Here is a 14580-nt window from a genome sequence, read left to right as displayed (position 1 = left end):
ATTTCCACAGAATACCTCAGCCTGAGTATTCCCCACAGCATTACTCTACTGGAACCTCACGACATGCTGTGTATCGCGGACCGAGAGAATAGAAGAGTTGTCTGTGTGGGTGCTGAACTTCGGTCTCCGAGTCAATATTCTACTACTCTCAGCGTTCAACCGCCAGGACTGGGCCGAGTGTTTGCCATCACTTCTATAGGTGAGAAGGTGACAATGGCATCGACATGTGGAGAGGAGAGAAGATAGCTATGTACGAAAGAAAGTCGAGCAAATAGAATAGAATATTACCCTGCTGGGATAGGTCTGAAGTGCATGAAATGTGAATAACAGGTAGACGGAGGGGAAAAAATGGGGAAATTGTATAGAACAAAGATATGGGAGATATTATAAATAGAGAACATCTCGGAGTATTATATCCGTCATCGGATGGACAAGAAGAAATCTAATACCTACTCCCCAGTGAGATGCTGGGTCGACAAAAGAGCAGTCTATGTGGACGTATTTTACAAATAGTGTACCAAATAATTGTATAAGATCTTGTTTAGCCTGCTGGAGTAAAGGGACTTTTCAGTCTCATTCTGGTAGTATAAGCAGGGTATATTCTATTTAATGGTGGAGATTGTACTGACACTCTCTTTGTACTGTTGAGTTGCACTTGATGTTGACACAGTTATTTTATGTATTCCAGGAGACTTAGTGTTTGCAGTGAACGGACCCACATCACCTCAGATCGCAGTGCAAGGCTTCACTATATCACCGTTCGGTGAATCAGTGCTCGACACTTGGGCTCCTACATCCGTGGTAAGCCAAGTTCTTTTAGTAAGTTGACACGAAACCAAGATCTTTTAGTAAGTTGACACGAACGATTGCATTTCCCTTGAGTAACACTGCTGGAGTAAAGAGACTTTTTGATCCTATTTCAGCAGAATAAATGAGCACTATGATGGCGAAGAGTCACTATTTGACTCTTCGCCAATCTCAGTGTTGTAATTGTGTGAGCTTTGGACCTGGAGATTGGTAGTTCGAGTCCAAGTCAAATCATAAAATTCAGGGACCGACATTTGTGACAAGTATTCATGCTTGACACAATTAAAAGTCCTTTCTCTCTCAATTGAAATTTCACAATTCAAACGATTGACGTGATACAATTTTCTATAAGGTGTGTCCAAACATAGTCGACTGAAACCGTACACTGCCTCGACAACATAGATCCCCGATTTTGAAAATTTGGACCGATTGCAATACTTTCATTACTAGTATAGCTCCGCTATACTGTAGTAATAGAAAGTAAAAATGGAAATGCTCCTCTTTGAAATGCCGTAAAATAAATCCAAAAAAAGGGGGGGGGGCAAACAAACAATCTGAGGGACACTAAACGAAACGATAACTTGAAGGGTATAATGAATAAAATTATTGAGATAGGTATCCCTTTTTTGATAAACGTCCTTCATTTTTTCGCTTGTACCTACTGAATCTTCTTTTAATTTTGAGGGCATCTTTCTTCAGTAGTAGGTGACGAAATAGCGGAATAAGAGTGATAGTTTTTTCGCTTGTACCTACTGAATCTTCTTTTAATTTTGAGGGCATCTTTCTTCAGTAGTAGGTGACGAAATAGCGGAATAAGAGTGACAGAGAATTATTGAGAATTCACATGAAATCGTCAGAATCATAACCCGAAGTTTCCTTGTTTGATGTCATGTTTTCAGATTTCATGAGGTTCGAGTAACTCCTGAAACAGAGAGATGCATATTTAGATGGCCCTTACACCTTAGAGTCATTAAGTCACTCACATTGAGTTTTATCACATGCGATGGACTGATGCGATAGTAACACTTTTGTGATAGGAAGAACTGATCTGATCTACGCTCACACGCGTTCACAGTTTAGTGTACGTTTTCTCGATTCTTGATGTCATGTTTTCAGATTTCATGAGGTTCGAGTAACTCCTGAAACAGAGAGATGCATATTTAGATGGCCCTTACACCTTAGAGTCGTTAAGTCACTCATGATGAGTTTTATCACATGCAATGGACTGATGCGATAGTAACACTTTTGTTATAGTAAGAACTGATCTGATCTACGCTCACACGCGTTCACAGTTTAGTGTACGTTTTCTCGGAACGGCTGACTTTTTCCTACACTGCCTTCCTTCTCTCTTCACTTTTGGGATGATGAACAATAAGACTTCAGCAGTTCCCTCTACCAAACCTCTTAAAAAAAATCTCAGTTCCCCATAATATGTCAAAATATCTAAGACCTTGGTTAGACTGCGGAGGTAAAGCTTCTCTCTTCACTTTTGGGATGATGAACAATAAGACTTCAGCAGTTCCCTCTACCAAACCTCTTTAAAAAAATCTCAGTTCCCCATAATATGTCAAAATATATAAGACCTTTGTTAGACTGCGGGGGTAAATCTTCTCTCTTCACTTTTGGGATGATGAACAATAAGACTTCAGCAGTTCCCTCTACCAAACCTCTTTAAAAAAATCTCAGTTCCCCATAGTATGTCAAAATATCTAAGACCTTGGTTAGACTGCGGAGGTAAAAGGACTTTTCAATCCTATCCCAGCAGGATAAACAAGGTATATTCTATTCTATTCTCACCTTAATTCTGCCTCTTCCGCTCTTTTCTTCTCCTCTTCTTTCTCTCTCGCCTGTTGCTCCTTGAGGAGTCGCTTCTTGTCTTCCCTCTCTCTCGCGTCCCTCTTCTCTCTCGCTCCTCTCAGATCCACATCCTTCTCTTCTCGTTTGGTTTTGTTCAGTCGATTGATCACATCATTCAGCTTCTTGGCAACTCGAACTGTACGGACCTGAAACAAGAAAATCCAAGATGTAATTCACATGGTTTAGCGAAAATCCTTAATCGTCGATCGACTCAGATCCACATCCTTCTCTTCTCGTTTGGTTTTGTTCAGTCGATTGATCACATCATTCAGCTTCTTGGCAACTCGAACTGTACGGACCTAAAACAAAATCCAAGATGTAATTCACATGGTTTAATCGTCGATCGACTGTCGCGTCCCTCTTCTCTCTCGCTCCTCTCAGATCCACATCCTTCTCTTCTCGTTTGGTTTTGTTCAGTCGATTGATCACATCATTCAGTTTCTTGGCAACTCGAACTGTACGGACCTGAAACAAGAAAATCCAATATGTAATTCACATGGTTTAGCGAAAATCCTTAATCGTCGATCGACTCGAAGGTCAGCCACTCACCATCAGGTCCGCCTGTCAGGTATACCTGATCCCTGATAAGCACACACTCACTATCAGGTAGACCTTACAGGCGGACCTTATCCAGGTAGACCTGACAGGCGGACCTTATCAGGTGTACCTGTTAGGTCTACCTGATAGTGAATGGCTGATCTCAAGAAAGTAGGAAGGTACTGTTACATATTTCTTTTTAGAGAATTCGGTGTAATACTAGAATTATAGTTCATTTTATTTAAATATTAAAAAAAAAAAACACTTAAGTTTCTCCCCTCCGGTAGAGACCCTAGGATGCATGCATTGCATGCAGCGTTTCCTCTCTGGATGGCCAGACCAATTTTTTGAGCAAGAAAATGCTTGGAACGGGATTCTTCCGTGATATCAAACAATTTCTTGCCCAAATGGTCCCACCAAACCTTCGAGTCAACACTCCATGGTCTCAAAGGCGAAGTCATGCTTGGAACGGGATTCTTCCGTGATATCAAACAATTTCTTGCCCAAATGGTCCCGCCAAACCTTCGAGTCAACACTCCATGGTCTCCAAGGCGAAGTCTGTGTGGTTTATGCTTGGAACGGGATTCTTCCGTGATATCAAACAATTTCTTGCCCAAATGGTCCCGCCAAACCTTCGAGTCAACACTCCATGGTCTCAAAGGCGAAGTGTGTGTGGTTCCTTACCTCTTTCTCCTTAAAGAAAGCCACCTGGCCGGGTTCCATGCCGTCTGTTTTCTTCAGGTTGGACCACATGGTATAGATCACATCCACATCCGATGCTTTACACCCGCTGATACTGTTTGCCTTGCAGAGCTGGGCTGCCTCATCGATGACAGCGGACGGGACATCGTCCAATGTTTGACCCTGAGGAGGTGAGGGAGAGGAAAATTACCAAAGCCAACTGAAGGGAAGGATTTTTTTTACAGGTATTTCAGAGCACATCCAAGTGATTGTAGATCTTCTCTAGGGAGATGTCTGAGCAATTCACACCATACTCTTTGTCCATGTCTATCCTGAAATCTGAAGAAGGAATTAGGATATTATTTAATAATATTGATTTATGAGAGCCAACACTTTCATTAGATGAGAGTATTATCTGACTCTTCATAATACATTCTCAATTAAATTAGTGGATATATTGTGAGATTCAGTTTATCTTGTGAAAAAAGAAAATTCTTTAATGTTGAGTGCACAGCTTCCCTAGTTCTATTTCAGAGGTGAGCTCTACCACCCAACATTGCGTATGTGAGACGTGAAAGGGACAGCTAAAGTCCTATCTGGCTTCGTGCTACTTCACCTTTTTCTCTAAGACTTCAACCAACTGGTACATTCATGCTATTGTAAGACAAGAGGTTCAAGGCCGATATGTACAGAGTGCGAAATTGCCGCCGCGATAGGAAGCTGAGCTTTGTGTTGTCAAGGCGAGCAGTCTTTACCACTATACACCACCAAAACAGGTACATCATGTGATTCATGTGTCTCTTTCAAGATTGAAAATACTGTAGAAATAATTATTTCAGAGGTGAGCTCTACCACCCAACATTGCGTATGTGAGACGTGAAAGGGACAGCTAAAGTCCTATCTGGCTTCGTGCTACTTCGCCTTTTTCTCTAAGACTTCAACCAACTGGTACATTCATGCTGTTGTAAGACAAGAGGTTCAAGGCCGATATGTACAGAATGCGAAATTTCCGCCGCGATAGGAAGCTGAGCTTTGTGTTGTAAAGGCGAGCAGTCTTTACCACTATACACCACCAAAACAGGTATATCATGTGATTCATGTGTCTCTTTCAAGATTGAAAATACTGTACAAATTACCCTTTTTCTCTAAGACTTCAACCAACTGGTACATTCATGCTGTTGTAAGACAAGAGGTTCAAGGCCGATATGTACAGAATGCGAAATTGCCGCCCCGATAGGAAGCTGAGCTTTGTGTTGTCAAGGCGAGCAGTCTTTACCACTATACACCACCAAAACAGGTATATCATGTGATTCATGTGTCTCTTTCAAGATAGAAAATACTGTAGAAATAATAACACTTTTTCAAAGTAAAGATATGTTTTGTCAATATATCGATTAAATTTGTATTGTCAATTGATAATGTACGCTTGTACGGGCGGTATTAATGAATCGCGCTCCTGTGTTTCGGCCTTTAACCTGTGGACATGGTTTTTGATAAAACTATCAAAATAAAATGTCAAGCCATTAAAATAAAATGACATAAAAAATGGTAATTAAAAAAGAACTCACCGGCTGCAATCTCAAGTATACGTGAGCTGAGGACATCTTATCAACATGGAACCACACGTCTTCGGGCCATCCCCACTTAATCAATTCCTCGTCTATAACATAACCGAAAAACGTAGAATCATATGGAACAATTTGCTTTGGATGGGTCACTTCCGAGATTGAGTGATCTGATTGGCCAATTTCAACATTTTCAGCCAATCAGTTTGTCTAAACTAAGATTTAAACCTAACCTCGGTTTTAACTCTGATTTTGGCCCCGGGCATAAGTGCTTTGTCTAGAAGCGTTTGTAAAATCTACATACTAACCTAACCTCGGTTTTAACTCCGATTTTGGCCCCGGCCATAAGTGCTTTGTCTAGAAGCGTTTGTAAAATCTACATACCTACTGAACGACTTCGGTGTAAGTAGATAGATAGCTATACATATTAAAAAATGTAAATTATTTTGAACATTGTGCACAGAATATCTTTTAATGACATTTAGTCCAAAGAGAAGAGTTAGGTAAACAAAAAGAATCAGAAAGATTTGTAAAATAAAATTGTAGATATTGCCTGAAATTGACGTGATACGTATGTCAGAATTGGAAGATGTTGTGATTAAGACTAAAATAATCAGTTCCTCTGCCAAAAACAACAATTTCATTATTTAAAGGTACAACAATATTGTACTGTCGGACTTTTCTAGATTGTATAAGCTAGAGGTACATAAATAAAATATTGTCTCAGGAACTTTTTTTTTTTTTTTAAGTCAAAATCATGTTTAAACATAAATTCATATGGAAGTACGGAATTGGGTACTATGATACGATGAATAATTAAATTAAACAAAATAATATTCAAAAAATACATAGATAAAAAAAAGAGTCGTTTTGCTACGCGAAATTAAGACCGAGTTGAATTTCATTAAATCCTCTAGCTAGATTCTAGAATATGAATGATGAACGCAGACTTTGGTCTTGGAGGGGAGGTAAGATTTCGTTTTAAATCCCAAGATGATACTGATTGGGGTGGGAATCGGTCAAATAACTATAGGCACAGTGCACCATTTTTCTATCCCCCCCCCCCAAAAAAAAATACCCAATGAAAATTTTTTTCTGAAGGTATTGATTGACAAACCTTTTTTTTTTGTAAATATTGTAGAAAAAAGGACTTAAAATGAGGTGGGACATAAAAAAAAAAAATAAAAATAAAAAAAAAAAAAAAAAAAAAGGACAAGTACAAAAAATTATTTTTCAATGAAAATATTCTTTTTTATAATTTTTTTATTCTTTTTTTAAATAAATTGATGAAAACATAAAATAATAATGCTTTTTGGACAAAAATAATAATTGAAAATAATTAAATATAAAATGAAAGAGCGGAAAACTAAATTATGAAGGGAAAAAATATTAATTCTAATACAATCAAGAAATAATAATTAGAATAAGTGGATGAGTTAAATTTAGATTGTGAACTTTTGAAATAAGGACTCCCTTTGTACACCATTCAAGAGAAGAAAAAGAATACCAATATTTTGCATCTTATCTCACATCGCATCGAATAATGGATTAAAATTCTTAGTGGTGTAAAAATACTCTTGATTTAAAATAATAATGCTTGCTTGAGCATTTATCAGGACTATAAATTCAGCCTTAGGTATATTGACATATCACTACTATGTATCTACATCTTACAAAGCCTTTTATGTTAATTCTGATGCAAACAGACATAAAATTGTACTACATATCAATTTTAAAAAATAGCACTATGGAATCATCTTTTTCTCAAGGACACCACTTTTTCTCCTAATCCGTTATCCGTAGTTCCAAAAATAAGACAAATAAAATGAGGGGAAAAGAACAATTTTGGGTTAATTTAGTTTGGTTTTTATGTAAAAATAAAATTTTAAAATCAATATCATCATCGACTTCAATATTTTCAACAATGTCAATTCTTTTGCCTAAAATTTTTATATGCATAAACAGAGACTCTTGTAGTTCCAAAAATAAGACAAATAAAATGAGGGGAAAAGAACAATTTTGGGTTAATTTAGTTTGGTTTTTATGTAAAAATAAAATTTTTTTCTCTTGTATAATAATGTATGTACACAAAACTAACTTCTTCAATATTTATAATGAACAAAGAAACATATAGGTATTTATAAATTTATGTTTATACATAACAAATAATTAATTTATTTGCCAAGAGATCAAAAAATAGAAAAATATAGAAAAACCTTCTTTTGTTTTCTGAGGTAAAAAAAAATCAATATTAAATATTATACAATAACGTAATTACAATCAACTAATATTAAGATAGGTACCATTTACTGTGTTGAACAAGTATTCTATAGGTTCTTCAACTGCAAAATTATATGTTACTGGTATAAGATAGGTACCATTTACTGTGTTGAACAAGTATTCTATAGGTTCTTCAACTGCAAAATTATATGTTACTGGTTACTCATCATAACAAATAATTAATTTATTTGCCAAGAGATCAAAAAATAGAAAAATATAGAAAAACCTTCTTTTGTTTTCTGAGGTAAAAAAAATTCAATATTAAATATTATACAATAATGTAATTACAATCAACTAATATTAAGATAGGTACCATTTACTGTGTTGAACAAGTATTCTATAGGTTCTTCAACTGCAAAATTATATGTTACTGGTTACTCATGTCATGACGTCATGAGTCATGAGCTCATGAGTGTCACAGTGACTACGAGAATCCTTAATTGATGTAGGTACCTATTTCTGCAATATCCTACAAATTATTTTGCCCAATATTGAGGAATACAATAATGTTATTAATATGTATATGTATTTTTTGAATATTATTTTGTTTAATTTAATTATTCATCGTATCATAGTACCCAATTCCGTACTTCCATATGAATTTATGTTTAAACATGATTTTGACTTAAAAAAAAAAAAAAAGTTCCTGAGACAATATTTTATTTATGTACCTCTAGCTTATACAATCTAGAAAAGTCCGACAGTACAATATTGTTGTACCTTTAAATAATGAAATTGTTGTTTTTGGCAGAGGAACTGATTATTTTAGTCTTAATCACAACATCTTCCAATTCTGACATACGTATCACGTCAATTTCAGGCAATATCTACAATTTTATTTTACAAATCTTTCTGATTCTTTTTGTTTACCTAACTCTTCTCTTTGGACTAAATGTCATTAAAAGATATTCTGTGCACAATGTTCAAAATAATTTACATTTTATAATATGTATAGCTATCTACTTACACCGAAGTTGTTCAGTAGGTATGTAGATTTTACAAACGCTTCTAGACAAAGCACTTATGGCCGGGGCCAAAATCGGAGTTAAAACCGAGGTTAGGTTTAAATCTTAGTTTAGACAAACTGATTGGCTGAAAATGTTGAAATTGGCCAATCAGATCACTCAATCCAAGAGTTAAACTTGAACCGAGATTAAACTCAGGTTGTGGCCTCGGCCATAACGGCCGATTTAGCCTTTGATTCTTACTGTGGGGATTCTGAAACTAGCTTGGACTTGACTCGAAATTTATCTATTACATTTCACAAGAACAATCATTCTCTACAATGGGAGGAAAAAATATGGCCCTATTGCACATTCCACTTTACAATTTGACATTTGCACATTAGGAGTTTAGTTTTTACATTTGGTATGATAAAGTATCCTAAATATAAGCCGTGTGGCCCATTTTTTGGTACAAGCTTCATTTTTCTCCATAATGGTCAAAGCTCAACTTGCAAAGTAGCTCTATGAAATGGCCCTCAGTGGCATCTACGTAAAAATGTGAGTAAATTTACACAAAAGACGAGGATGTGATGGAAATGAAGATTTGTCAAGTTATCTTGTCACCGACTGAGTGATGCGAAGTTACTGGTTTAATTGAATTTCATCTGTTTGAGTGCGTGGGTTTAGGTGAAATTAATTTTATTATAACTAGGTACGTGGGTATTAGGTGCTAAGTACATTTAATATTCTGTTTGAACCAAGGGGTGAAGTGAAATATGACTAATTTCAAATTTTCAACGTTTACAGCCTTTTCCTGCTTTACACAATTAAAATATTTATGAATATTTATTAAAAATAGTTTAAAATGTTTAAAACCTTGAGACTTTCCCCTTTGTTAAAAGTTAATTAAGTACCTAAGATTGATGTGATTAAAACAGATTTAAAATAACACCAGTATTGACAAACATTAACAGAATAAACTAACAAATATTCATTTCAATAGAACAACATGTGAACAACAATGAGAGACCTAAACTAATATTTTAATTTGTTATGTTAAAAATGATCTACCCCAGTGAAAAAAAATCCCTAGCTACTAAATAACTTGTCTACAAACAAGAAAGTTAGTCAGTTGTTTCCAGAACAAAGTTTACACGGGATGTTTCAACATGGTCTCTAACCGCATGTTGAAACCCTTCCCTCATATTCTCATGCTAACTGGCCGTATGTATTTCCAATTTAACACAAGACAGATCAATATGACGCCCTCCTGTACTAGTCGGCCCAGAAGTGTTTGGAGATTTTTGATCACAAGTTTCACAAATATACTCCTGGTCCTCTTTCAAGTCAGTCTTCTTCAGATTAACACATATCATATGGAACCATTGCTCGCATCCCCCATCACATTGCACCCAGTCTACTTGGTCTCCCTCAGGTTTCAGACATGGGACATAGGAACATAGCTCATCTTCTTCAGCTTCCTCTTCATTACTATTCTCATTCACACTCGCATTGGCTATTTGATCTTCACCTGTTGCAGTGTCATCCTCTTCTTCTAAACTTCCAGCACCTCCACTGTCTGCTTCATTTTTCTTCAGACGTTTCATAGCACACGCTTGCTTCTTTGTTTGTAATCGTCGTTTTGCATTTTGAAATGGATTTGACACGAATTTCTCCAGGCGCCGTTTCCATAGTTGTCGATCATTGGTTGAGATGAGCGGATTGGATGGTCTGTTGATTTTACTATCCGGGAATGTGTGTTGGATCATATTGCAAATATCGTCCATATCTTGGGTCAGATGGACTTCGATGAGAAGACCTTCATAGAAGAGATCTTCCACGATGGTAAAGTTGTCAGGTAGGATAGGAATCTTGTTCAGATTAGGATTGGTTCTAAGTTGGGCACGTAGCCGTTCTATTTCCTTGTGAGACATAAACTTCTTGACGCGATCTATCCATGTCATGACTCGTTCTATGAGTGCTTGTAAGATTTCTCCTTCTGGAATTCGGACATTGATTTTCTCTAAATTCACCACAAGGGACAGAATGGTTTGTAAGTTGGGACGTTTACTTCTCAGGCAACAAGGGCAGAGATAATTCTTGACATAGTACAAGTCACTGGTACTATTGACCAGCTGAGCACGGATACATGTCTTATGATACCATTCCTTGCATAAGACACACTCGATCATTTCATTCTCATCTGCATGAGCAGTTTGTTTACATAGACAATATTTCACTTCACTTAGTTTTGTTCGCTTGTTTATGTTTTCTTGTCTCAACTCACTATACAATGACAGTTCATTTTTCCTCGCAGTTCCGAATGCTGATACAATTTCACAAGGGTCAGTGCCAGGACACAGAGCAACCTTGTCAATAAGAGGAACACTATTCTCTTGACCACCACTTTTTGCTGACCTCATGAACTTTTTACTTACTTTTCTGCAGTCAGTTTTAGGTGAAAGCACTTCTAACAAGGTGAAAGGCGTATTTTTGAACATGAAAACTTTGATGGTTTTTTGTAACCAATTATTCGCTTCAGTTGCACGTTTTTCTATTTCTTCAAGAGAATTTATTTTGACTACAATGTTATCTGCTTCTGATAAGATATCAGTGAGTTCAGACAAGTAACAATTATCACAGACGACGGACTTTTCAACTTTTCTTTGTAAATTTTTACATTTCTTGATCAGATCTTTTAGTATTAATTTGCTGGGTAAAATGGCCTTGATATCAGCTGACTTTCAACTTTTCTTTGTAAATTTTTACATTTCTTGATCAGATCTTTTAGTATTAATTTGCTGGGTAAAATGGCCTTGATATCAGCTGATGATGCAGGATACGATCGTAATGTCCTTTCAGAACATTTTGTGTATGTTTCGAGTGCTGATATCCCATTCGATAGCAGACAGACTTCCATGATGCAGGATACGATCGTAATGTCCTTTCAGAACATTTTGTGTATGTTTCGAGTGCTGATATCCCATTCGATAGCAGACAGACTTCCACTTTTTCTGCTTGTTGACTACATCAATTCCCCCTTCATCTAGAATAATTTTGTACAAAGAATACAAATCGACAGCACGCTTCTCAACAACTGGGATTTTGAATTGCGAGCCCTGCAAGTCCCAGAACTTGGCGATTTGATCCAGGAAGTTGAGTTTGACACGGGTAAGTGCTTCAAGTTCATTAAGTTTCTGAATCCGAGGTACAAACTTGAAGTTGTCAACATCCAACGTGAACGGAGGTTGCCAGTTGGGCGGAGGTTTTATCTTACAGATTCCATATTGTGCACCAATCTCTCGGATTTCATTGATATACTTGAGTGGATCTTTGAACTGTTCTGGAGTTGGAGTGAACACTGGAGCTTCACGAGGTTGTTGAAAATGAAATTTTCCTTCTGACATAAACGTACCAGGGTCGGTGAAATATTTGTTGGGCACAAACGGTTTGCGTTCATTTTTGATTGTAGCTTCAACAAAGGATGGTTCTTTCTTTCTATATTTGGTTTCAACTTTTACTCTTCTGGTTTCTTTCTCAATGACAATGTCACTATCATTACCACTGTCTTGGTCTGCTGTGATGTCAATACACAGTTTTGATTCGGGAAATTTCTTTTCTCTTGCTTCATTGAGAAGAGCTTTCATGCCGGCTAGATCAACACTTTTCGGTAGGGTAACATCCATTGCTTTCTTGACACCTAAGAACCAAGCGTCCAATGATTCTGCTTTGACTTTTAGTTTCTGCAACATAATGTGGAGTTCATCCAGAGTATATCTGTACTTGAGTACATGCAGTACTGGAGGACAGCTACACAACTCTGAATAGTGTCGGAGACATACTTGCTTCTGAAAGTTGCACTTGCAAGTAAGGGAGGAGATGAAACAAGTGGTTTTACAAATAGAACACAACCTTTCATCATCTGGTAGTAACTCAAATGACTCCCGTTTTGCTTCCTTGACACCCCAGCCTCGAAGTACTTTGCGCAAAGTTATTTCATAGTGAACCATGCGTAACATGTCTTGATGAGTCTCAGCAGCAGTCTTCGGATCAAGATCTTCCAACTCAATAGCCATTTTACAAATGAGTTCATCATGAGAAAACACACAGAACCTGTGTAGCTTGGAATAATTGTTGATACATTCACGTCCGATCTTAAGCCAATCAGGAGGCGCAAAGTTGACAGCTTCAGCAAAGTTATAACCTTGGTTGAATCCTGCATGATAAGCTCTGGGGAATGTGATGACAAACTCACCAGCTTGCTGATCTGTGCGACATATGGGAACATCATGATTCATGAAGATGTTGGGATTCATAATAACTTTTTCTACTTACCTACTCAATTTACAAAACAAAAGAAAAATCAATATTTTTTTGGTATCTAGTTACTTACCAGAAAATAAAAAAAGGTATATCTTTGGGGGTCAAATGAATTGATGTTTCTGTGCAAATTTTTGGACCTACCATTTAATTTTCATAGGTAAGTACCTATATCAAATAATTTTGATTCCATGAGCCCATCAGCAAATGAAAAGACATGATCTCATGAAGTCCTTGAGTTTCATCACTGATGATGATAGGAGTTTCAGGGACTCCCCAGAACTGTCACATTTTTCAGACATGATCTCATGAAGTCCTTGAGTTTCATCACTGATGATGATAGGAGTTTCAGGGACTCCCCAGAACTGTCACATTTTTCCCCAACAATATTTACAGCTAATAACACTCTGGTTATCAAGCTTGAAATAATTTTACATTTCACATGAAAAAATTCAAGATAATTGCGTCTGATCATTTGCTTTCCGAAAAAAAGGCTGAAAATATGAAGGACATTTTCGTTTTTAGATAGGAGTATGAGAAGAAAGAGGACGGCAGCCATAGTAAAATGAGCTAAAATCATGTAGGCACCTCTCGATATCATCATGCCATATTCACACGAATATTGGGCCCTTTCTATGCGAACCGACCCTTTTTAGGACGTCTGTAAAGGATGATTGCCAGATTTTATTGAAGTTTACAACCACTTTTCACATAGACTGGACAGGAAATAACGACATAAGGCAGAAAACAGGAATTATTTTCAAGGTCTGTAAAGGATGATTGCCAGATTTTATTGAAGTTTACAACCACTTTTCACATAAACTGGACAGGAAATAACGACATAAGGCAGAAAACAGGAATTATTTTCAACGTCTGTAAAGGATGATTGCCAGATTTTATTGAAGTTTACAACCACTTTTCACATAAACTGGACAGGAAATAACGACATAAGGCAGAAACCAGAAAACAGGAATTATTTTCAACAGGAAAGAGAGAGAAACGTCGTGGATGTGATAAAAATTTGTAACTTGGAATATTTGACAGTGAATTACAAACGGGAAATAGGTCTGGTTAACTTACCGTTACTTGTAAAATAGTACACCATTTTTCTAAGTTTTTTTAAATCACATACAAAATAACACAAAACCAAACGAGACTACTGTTGAACTTGGAAATTAATTGAAACTTTACAAAAAACTTTTCACCAAACCAAACTCGTACTTCTTGTACGTTCATTCAAATAGGTAGTGATTTGGGTTGAAGTTGAAATAAAAATAACAATAAAATACTCCTCGACCAATCAGCGAGCAGAGAAATCCCACGGAGGTAAAAAATTCACGGATTTCGTCTGCAAAGCCAAAGTGCAGCCTACTCTGATACATTTTATTTTCCTTCTTTTTACAACTTTTCGACTTGCAAAGTGCAAAGGGGATCAGGGGACTTTAAAAAGGGAGTTCTCGTTTTTATTTTCACCAATCTTACTTATGTCTTTAGATTTTTTTCTGCTGGAAACATGATCCACTTAGGTACAAAACTGTAATCCACCAGCTAAACACGCTACCTTAGTACTTGTAGGTATATCTCGCCAA

The 14580-nt window shown here is 36.7% G+C and overlaps 3 protein-coding genes across 3 annotated transcripts; 1 reads left to right on the top strand and 2 right to left on the bottom strand.

Moving 5' to 3' along the window:
* The first annotated feature begins 14 nt into the window (after positions 1–14).
* On the top strand, positions 15–843 carry LOC103517217 (peptidyl-alpha-hydroxyglycine alpha-amidating lyase 2-like). Its single transcript, XM_008482240.2, has 2 exons — positions 15–199; positions 689–843. Exons 1-2 carry the CDS (start codon positions 64–66, stop codon positions 826–828), a joined length of 276 nt encoding a protein of 91 aa, XP_008480462.1. The 5' UTR covers positions 15–63; the 3' UTR covers positions 829–843.
* A 749-nt stretch (positions 844–1592) lies between these two features.
* On the bottom strand, positions 1593–4207 carry LOC103517216 (coiled-coil domain-containing protein 25). The gene is made up of 5 exons (XM_026829393.1): positions 4142–4207; positions 3886–4065; positions 3071–3129; positions 2605–2751; positions 1593–1729 (listed from the first exon to the last, which is right to left on the bottom strand). The coding sequence occupies exons 1-5, from the start codon at positions 4205–4207 to the stop codon at positions 1648–1650; spliced, it is 534 nt and encodes a 177-aa protein (XP_026685194.1). The 3' UTR covers positions 1593–1647.
* Positions 4208–8365: 4158 nt separating this feature from the next.
* LOC103517215 (lysine-specific demethylase 5A-like) lies at positions 8366–12987 on the bottom strand. Its single transcript, XM_008482238.2, has 2 exons — positions 11586–12987; positions 8366–11408 (listed from the first exon to the last, which is right to left on the bottom strand). Exons 1-2 carry the CDS (start codon positions 12985–12987, stop codon positions 9886–9888), a joined length of 2925 nt encoding a protein of 974 aa, XP_008480460.2. The 3' UTR covers positions 8366–9885.
* Between the last annotated feature and the right edge of the window lie 1593 nt (positions 12988–14580).

The sequence above is a fragment of the Diaphorina citri genome, unplaced genomic scaffold (genome assembly GCF_000475195.1).
Source record: "Diaphorina citri unplaced genomic scaffold, Diaci psyllid genome assembly version 1.1 scaffold1781, whole genome shotgun sequence".
Taxonomy (NCBI): Eukaryota; Metazoa; Arthropoda; class Insecta; order Hemiptera; family Psyllidae; genus Diaphorina; species Diaphorina citri.
Note: the sequence above shows the minus strand (reverse complement) of the source record. Positions and strands in the feature narration are given on the sequence as shown.

Coding starts and splice junctions, on each gene's coding strand:
- LOC103517217 (XM_008482240.2), top strand. CDS start 64: ATGCTGTGTATCGCGGACCGAGAGAATAGAAGAGTTGTCTGTGTGGGT. Junction 200..688: donor GTTTGCCATCACTTCTATAG/GTGAGAAGGTGA, acceptor TATGTATTCCAG/GAGACTTAGTGTTTGCAGTG.
- LOC103517216 (XM_026829393.1), bottom strand. CDS start 4,207: ATGGACAAAGAGTATGGTGTGAATTGCTCAGACATCTCCCTAGAGAAG. Junction 3,130..3,885: donor CTTTCTTTAAGGAGAAAGAG/GTAAGGAACCAC, acceptor TTCTTGTTTCAG/GTCCGTACAGTTCGAGTTGC. Junction 1,730..2,604: donor GCGGAAGAGGCAGAATTAAG/GTGAGAATAGAA, acceptor TCTCTGTTTCAG/GAGTTACTCGAACCTCATGA.
- LOC103517215 (XM_008482238.2), bottom strand. CDS start 12,987: ATGAATCCCAACATCTTCATGAATCATGATGTTCCCATATGTCGCACA. Junction 11,409..11,585: donor TCGTATCCTGCATCATGGAA/GTCTGTCTGCTA, acceptor GTTGAAAGTCAG/CTGATATCAAGGCCATTTTA.